Source organism: Capsicum annuum, chromosome 7 (assembly GCF_002878395.1).
Source record: "Capsicum annuum cultivar UCD-10X-F1 chromosome 7, UCD10Xv1.1, whole genome shotgun sequence".
Classification (NCBI taxonomy): Eukaryota; Viridiplantae; Streptophyta; class Magnoliopsida; order Solanales; family Solanaceae; genus Capsicum; species Capsicum annuum.
The window spans coordinates 197,545,162-197,553,715 of NC_061117.1; the positions used below are offsets into that span (position 1 = coordinate 197,545,162).

The 8,554-nt window shown below is 34.9% G+C and overlaps 1 protein-coding gene across 3 annotated transcripts; it reads right to left on the bottom strand.

Annotated features, from left to right (window-relative positions):
- Positions 1-511: 511 nt before the first annotated feature.
- Positions 512-8,554, bottom strand: LOC107876758 (frataxin, mitochondrial). 3 transcript variants are annotated; one of them, XR_007043060.1, is made up of 6 exons: positions 8,212-8,505; positions 4,378-4,450; positions 2,746-2,793; positions 2,571-2,665; positions 920-1,114; positions 512-803 (listed from the first exon to the last, which is right to left on the bottom strand). XR_007043060.1 is itself a non-coding variant. In XM_047393893.1 (5 exons), the coding sequence occupies exons 1-5, from the start codon at positions 8,451-8,453 to the stop codon at positions 985-987; spliced, it is 588 nt and encodes a 195-aa protein (XP_047249849.1). In that variant the 5' UTR covers positions 8,454-8,554; the 3' UTR covers positions 825-984. The 3 variants fall into 3 exon arrangements, 2 of the variants coding, with proteins under 2 accessions (XP_047249849.1, XP_047249850.1); XM_047393893.1 differs by lacking the exon at positions 512-803 and having other exon boundaries at positions 825-1,114; positions 8,212-8,554; XM_047393894.1 differs by lacking the exons at positions 512-803; positions 920-1,114 and adding an exon at positions 1,382-1,595 and having other exon boundaries at positions 8,212-8,485.

The window sequence follows — 8,554 nt, forward strand, 5'->3', positions numbered from 1 at the left end:
GTACACTACAATTATCAAAAAAATAAAAAAATCCAAGTCTTAACTATTGCTTCTTCCGTCCATTATTACTTATCACTAATTTACTAATTGAATTTTTTTTTACATTTACTTATTATTTTCAAGATAGCAAGAAAAGACATTTTTTTGTATTTTACCCTTAACACTAATTGTCTATTTTTCACATTAATTTCAAGTCACATAATGATGTTGATATTTTCTATTTTGACGTTTTTTATTTTTTGGTGGGCTGTGTACTTTAGGCCAGCCTGCTAGCTATGTAAATATCTTGAATTTTTGTTGAATAAAATACGACCCATGTGGTCTTTGATTTAAAAGAAAAATAAAAAATTCAAGGCACAATATTAACCATCGATTAATAAAGATATTATGATAAAATAACTACATTAGTAAGTATTTTTTTAAAGGGTGTGTTAAATCAAAATGTGAACAGTAAAAGTGAGGGGAGTTACTTTATGGGGTTATATCTAACATAAGAATAGACAGGAAAATATAGAACAAAATTAAGTTAATTATAGAATTGAATAAATAAATGAAAATTTATGCTGTTCCTTGATTCCACACACCTCCATCTAAAAGAAGAGATTTGTACACCATATGACAAAATTATAAGAACCATAATCACTTTTTTCTTAGATACTTTCAACTGATTACTCAACAATGTTTTTCAAACATAGCTACTTAGAAATATAGGTGGCACCTCTTGGTTTTAGGCTCATGTTTTGTTCTCTCTATATCACACAAATTCATCTGCCAACCTGTCCTCATCTCCAGCTAATAGTGTTCTGTTTATCATGTAAGACATGTAAATCATAAGAGTATGTAATACTTTAAAAGTAAAGACTAAGAATTTACAAGAGAATGATTGGAGGAGCTATTGGTATGGAAAAAAAGAGCTTACATTATTTAAGACATGTAAATCATACTTAGAGATAGTACACTAAACACAAAAAAATCCGCAATGTCTTAAGAAAGATTAATGGCACTTCCGCATAGTTTTTCTATTTCGTCTTCCAAAACCTTTTGCAGGTTTGCCTTGGTTCGCCTATAGATCCAACCTTGAGAGTTTTGGTCCCAGTCGAACCTTGATGGACCGCTGCAACAAAAATGTTTCGTGAACACAATGGAGAACGGATGGGTGCATATCTGAATACCCAAAGTTTAACACAAACCAGAAGAGTAAATTATGAGATGACGAGTTTATCAGTAAAAGCTTTAAGAAAATTAAATAATCATAGTGTATTGAAGTGGCAATTGAACTAGCTCTTTTGGGGATACAATAGTAATTCAGACAGTACGTTTAAACATTCTTGCGAGTACTTCTAGTTTAACTTTCTACATCAGAATCAGAACAACTAAAAGAAAATGAAATATAGCGAAATTTTATTCAGTCAATTTTTTACAAAACAAGTATCAAAAGTTTCCTTCACTTCTCTTCCTTATGGTAGAACCTACTTCCTGGTACTCTGTTTTGTAATAAAACTAAGGAAAGGTGGTAATGAACAATGGCCTCATCAAAAGAAAAGCACTTTGATCTTCAAATCTCATCAGTTAAAGAATGTGGAAAAGGTCAAGCTCTACATCAAAGAGACAACTGCACGCAATCAATTGGTGCTTTTGGCAAAAAACTCGAAAACTAAAGGAAAAATGATAATACTAAGATCAAAGAACTTTAAAGGGAGTGATCTGAATCCTAGACGCTGTTGGAAACGCTAAATTGGGTAATCAGATTTAAATGAGCGGAGTGTGTAATTGGATACAAGTTTAAGTACCAAAGGAGGAACTATCAATGAAGAAGCTGCACCATTGATGAAACCAGCAAACCCAGGCAAGATTTTAGTTCACTGTCTAAAATAAGATTAAAGATTTTTGAACTTCTCTGCAAGAATCCAGTTACAGAACAGCTCTGCTAAAAGTGTAATAGTTAGATGAAATCAACGGATTGTTTGAGCATCACAGCCTAGAGGTAGTTTTTGCGAAAATTTAGGAAATATTCAATTTTTGGTAAGTCATGTTTTAGGTATTCTGTCGTTCTTTCCTGACAACCAAGTATTAGTTTCATAACTACAAATCACATTTTGTTTTAATATGTATAGGGCAGAGTACAGAGAAAGCCCCTCAATGATCAAGACTCTTTGTGCTGGAGTCTACCCTAAGACTCACACTGGTACTTTAACAATTGCTTGCTGCTCTAAATATAATCTGTATATATATTAGACTCCTCAAAGTTGTTTATTTAATATTGATTTTGAACGCTGTTTCTTTTTTTCCTAGCATGTCACACTTTATATTACGCTACAGGAAGTACAAGAAATGTTTCCGAGTAGGCGAAAAGAGATTGCAACAAAATTATAGATGGAGGCGGCACAGGGGGATGTATTTTGTGTTGGTAGGTTGCTATTTGATATGGTCCACCTCAAGCATATATGAAAATAAAAAGATAAACCAAGACACATCAGGAATGCAATTACAAAGAGAGAGAGAGAGAGAGAGAGAGAGAAAGAGAGAGAGAGAGGAAGGGGGGAAGGGGGTGGGGGGTGGGGCATTGGTACCTCACTGGTGAAGACATCCAAATCTGCCTATTTGGTGTTTGTTTGTTTATCACATAGGTTCCCAAGCTCCCAAACTTCAGTGTTAAAACCTCATTCTGAGAACAAAACATAGAATATCAAGACAAATTCAGAACATTGAAAGAGATACATTTTAAAGCCATTTTATCCTTCTCACCCCATAATCCACATCGAAACCATCAATGTCAACTGAGTCCCCATATTCCTGTCATGTAGAAAAAGACATATAACTGTCTTAACCAATCAAATAATGCAGAATGCTAATCATATATAAAATACAACTCAACTCAACTTTGACATTAGCAGATTGATAAACAATGATAACAACAGATGGAAGGAAGAGGCGCTGCATGGGGCTAAAATTTCTTTAGGGAAATGATTTATGAATGCATGATGCACAACCCATGTTTGGGGTAACATGTTCTTCAACTCCCCAACAAAAAATAGAGCATCTTCAAACATCCACTTGGAAAATTCAATCAAAATGACATATAAAAGAGTTCACGTATTAGTAGAGTCCACTCTGATTTACATTCAAAGGCTGAGGTTCAAATCGTCAACTTAACGACGATAAATTTAAATATTAGAAGCATACTATCAACATATAACCTAACTATTGATATATAGGCCTTGCTCAAGAGATAAGCTCTCCGTTGATACTAAAGGTAAAGAGAATCCAAAGTCAAGTTTTGAATTTCAAGTTCTGATACCAGCGAAATTATTTTTGAAGTTGGTAATAGTCTATAGAAAGCCATTTTTTTTTCATTTTGAGATACATAGAAAAACCATACACTGTGAAATTAGTCAAGGTGTATGCGAGCAAACCCAGACACCACGGTTATCAGGAAATTAATTCTCCCTTCTATCTATCCGAATTATGGAACTTTCTTCCCGAGCTGCCTATTAGAAAGTCGAATCAGCAACTTACATGAGCTTTCAAGTGACTTCTATTCCTTGATTGCCCCGCAAGTTAAACAAGGGATTCTAATGCTTCTTCAAGTCAAATAAGGGCATAAACATGTTACATTTTATGTGGCCACAGAAGATGAAACTTCTAACCTCACCCAAGATGGCTAAAAGTTCTTCATTCTTTTAATTTTGCTAAATACATGTACTTAAAATGAACTAAGTTTAAGTTCCTGCTGGCTGCTACTATATAAGATCTTGGAAACAAAAAAAAAAGAAAGATGAAATGTCACATCACAGTACATATTGATCTAAAATGTATTAAAAAACAAATATAAGGCAAAAATTAAACAAGGAAAACCAAATGTATGTTTGATATACTGGACAAGGCCTTAAATCAGATGTGTTCCCTAAGATTCTCTTATGCGTATATTGCACATGGACGTTTCATAATGCCAGTTGATGGCCTAATTAACTGGTTAGAACTTTCAAATGTGATGTGTTGGCTAAGCAAAGTATCGGTCCTGCTCCTGGCTTAACCATCCTACGTGACCAACCATTCATAAAAAACCAGTCTTATTTTATAAGTCCAAGTTATTTTTTATAATCGATAAATCCGTGAGGGCAAGTAGCCAAGGCTCACAACTCAACGGATACCAAGCTTTTATTTAAGGGAAGTTCTTGATACTAACTAAACTTTTGGAAACCAAAAAGAAGATCCAATACAAACTAACACAAAAAATTTAGACTGACTGCTAAACATCAGCAACCACATTAAATATCATAGTTTACACGAAGATATAGCTACATATACTGAAAATTCTCAACTTAAATTAAAATACAAATTAAGTTAAAGTAACTATATTAAAATACATCAGGATACCTCCAACTTATCTAGCAAGTCATGGATAGTGGCATTAGCCAGTCTGTGATACTCATCTTCCTGCAGCAGAGATCTGTAGATATATAAATTTAGTATGAAGATAGAGACGCATTTTCCTCTACAACAATAAATTCCAACTATGGAAGGACATTCTAAGAATCATATACATAAAACAACCTCCTCTGTAGATTTTACAGAGAGAGCAAAACACACACAGAGGGGAATAGAGCAAAAGTGAGAGGGAAGGAATCAGAAAAAGTTGGTCTCTAAGATGAGAATCACTGGTACTGTACATAAGGCACAAAAATCTAAGTATCAAACACTGATTATTTGGAACTATTGACATGCAGCAAAATGGGAGCTTTAGCAATGAAAATCCATAGGACAAGAGTTCAAATGTTTTATACTGCTCTTCCTTTTAACACATAGAGGAAAGGAGTACCATTTCGATCATTCCCAATTTACTTTTCACTTTTCAAGCTTAGCTTTACAATGTCCAGAAATTCAGTATTAACTTTTCAGACAATTCTGTTTCCCCCATATAAGATCTACAGGAGCCAGGCAAAACAGTTTCAGACTTATGTGCCGCTATTTGAAGCTTCTGATGACTTCTTCTAATTTTCATCAGATTTTTGTTTTACAACCAACTTAGTTTTACCTCACATTACATCAACACGTGCAATGCACCTTCAATCAAAACAAATCAAAATAGCTATTCCTTCATCACTGCTAAGTGTAAGTCAAACACTAAACGACATCTATTACCACAGCCACTTCTAGTGCTGGAACACGGCTTCAAAATCAGTACGTTGACCTGCAGAACTCTTCCAGATTAATTATATTACCTGCATTCTATCCTCACTTATACTGGAAGTCAAACACATTGGAAAAATCAAAGATTCTCTGAGATACAGTATCATATGAGGACATTAAACTGCTTAATCGAACTAAAAGGATTTCATTTTTGAACAATTGTGTGTTTCAACCCTCTACAGTGATGCTTAGCAATTACACAAAGGAGGTTGAGAGAGGGAAATCAGAAGGATGTATGTTTGGTATGATGGGACATGTTTTCCTCAATGGATTTGTTTTCCATGAAAATACAAGAAGTGATTATGCCACTTACAGAAGCCATTTTAATTTACAGAGATCCTAATTCTTATTCAATCTCACTTACTTCAAACAACGCTTAGACATGGAGGTCGAGGATTAGGGTATGAGGCCAGTAGGTAGCTAAGTGTTGTCACACTTTGTGTGGGAGAGGCAGGGGTCTAGCCACCCTTTCCTCTTCTCCCTTTTTATAGTATTTTCTAGTTATTGCATATTTTCCTATTCTTCGATGTGTACTACTATTTGTAGCTGCATTTATTTTGTATTTTGCCACTTTGTTGTCTTACTCCCTTACAATCCTGCATTGGATACATTTCTATTGAGTTGACGGTCTACCGGAAACAGTCTCTCTACCGTTCTACCTCACACAAGTAGGGGGAAGGTCTACGTACATCCTATCACCCCCAGACACCACTTGTGGCATTACACTGTGTTTGTTGCTGTTGCTGTTGCTGTTTAGACATTGGTCATTTACCTTTACTACCCAAAATATCACCAACATTTTACCCTCATACTCTATCATACACCTTGTACACTTACCATATGTGACGCATCTCTCCAACGAAACACTGGACAGACTATTTCCACGGAAAACACTTTCCTCCACACCAAACGCACCTGGTACGATTTCTACTTCTAGAAATCCTCAACCCGCACGCTCACTGGTACTCTCCAATCTAACATTCAAGTCTAATAAAGTCCTAAATTATGCCCAATTTCTCAACAGAAAAACAATTCTAGTTATAGATACTCAACCTCCGTTCTCCAAGAATCTGAGTAGCTCATTTGGTTGATTACCCATCCTCTTGAATTGGTGATTTTTACTGCTTAATTATTTATTAGTTAGGTAGTTTAAAAGCAAATAAAAAGCTTAATCTTTAAAACCAAATAACTGCCTGTAACTTATTTTCTTAGTGATATCGAATAACTTATAGCTGAACCTCAGTTCTCCATGGCATTCGACTTCGGATGCAGCAACCGCTTATCGGATACAATTCCCGACCTTGCAATACCCTCCCCTATTTCCCCTACCTCCAATTAAAAAAAAAAATCCGTTCTCCAATTAATCAAGCACATTCTATAATCACTAAATTACTCAGCAAAATCAACAAAAGAAAATTGTAATTACACCACGTAAGCGAAGCTAAAAATTGGAACTAGATTTTGATGGATTTTGGATGTGTTTTGAATCAGATTATGTGTTTCCACTCTTTACAGTGATGCTTAGCAATTACACAAAGGAGGCAGAGAAAGGGAAATCAGAAGGATGTGTGTTTGGCATGATGGGAAATGTTTTCTTCAATGAATTTGTTTTCCACGAAAATACTAAAAGTGATTACGCCACTTACCTGCAGAAGTCACTTTCATTACAAAGATCCTAACTTTTACTCACTCTTAACTTATTTCAAACAATGTTTTGATATTGCTTCTTGACCTCTACAACCCAAATTATCACCAAAACTTTACCCTCACACTCTATCCTACACCTTGTACAGTTATCATATCTAACACTACTCTCCAACAAAACACCGGACAGACAATATTTTCCATGGAAAACAATTCCCTCCATACCAAATACACGTGCTCCTATTTCTTTTCTTTATTTTTTGATAACCGTTAGGGGTGTACATCGGTCAGTTCGGTTCGGTTTTACGTGTTATTGGTTCGGTTTATCGGTTTTCGGTTTTTAATATGTAAAACCAATAACCAACCAATAAGATATTTTCTTATCGGTTTCGGTTTATCGGTTTTTGGTCCTTAACGGTTCGGTTTTCGGTTTAACCAATAAGAAAATACTTATAAAATAGAAATAGTAACAACTAACATAAAAAAATGAAATCTTAATTACCACCAAAACCTACGCAATGCATTTAGTTTACAAGAATCTTCAAGCTTAAACTGAATGTTAGTTAGGAAAAAAATTGAATCCTAATTGTTGGAAGCTATAAATTCTTCAAGCTTTTTATTACGATAACAACCGAACTTTATATTGTGCCTTTGTTGCCCTGAATAGGTTAATACTTTGTGAATCACTGAATTATGAATTAATAGTGCATATAATCTATATACATACACATATCTATATATATAGAGAGAGAGAGATAAAAAGAGAGTATCCTTATTGGGTTATCGGTTTAACCGATAACCCAATAAGCTAAAATTGATACCGCACCGTTTACCCAATAAAATTTTTTATAAAACCAATAAAAAACCGTTAACCCGATAACCCAATACCAATAACATTTTTATCGGTTCGGTTTTTGCACAGCCCTAATAACCGTGGTGACCGGGCTAACTTGCACGCACCTGACTAATTCCATGAAATACCTTCCATCTCCCACCAACATCGGGTATTAGGTGCCTCTGTCCACCCAGGCTAGAACGGATTGGGAAGAAATAACCTAGTGTTTTGACTCTACTTAGAATTAATAATATTCTTTAATCTAACGTTCAGGTCTAATAACATCCTAAGGTATCCCCAATTTGGCAACAGAAACACAATTCTAGTTATAGATACTCATTCTCTATTCTACGGAAATCTTAGTAGCTCAGTTGGTTTACTACCTACATTTTCAAGTTGTTGGTGAGAGTTCAATTCTCCACCTTGTAATCTCCCTTCTCCAATTATTCAACCAAATTCTATTATAATCACTACAATTACTCAGCACAATCAGCAACAAACAAAAAATCCCACAAAAAAATGTTAACTACAATAAAACCTACCGGTAATCGATGGCAGCAGGACCTTCAGAAGCATCATGAAGAGGTGAAGATCGCGAACAAAAGCTTCTAGAAACTTCTGAGAGGTAAGATTTGGATAGAGAACTGGAAGGTTCTCGAAGATATTTATGAGTAAAAGTAGAAAGAAATGATGTTTTAATCGTTAAGGAGGAATTAGGTTTGAGAGCTCTGTAAATCGGTAATCGAAGTAGAAGCAATTTCCTTGAACAACAAGAAGAAGCCATTTTTTTGCATTTTTCGACTTAACCATTCTAGTTATTTTACAGAAGCTTCCAACAGGCCCAAGCCCATTTTAAATACTTTTTTTTTGGGCCTTTCAATGTTC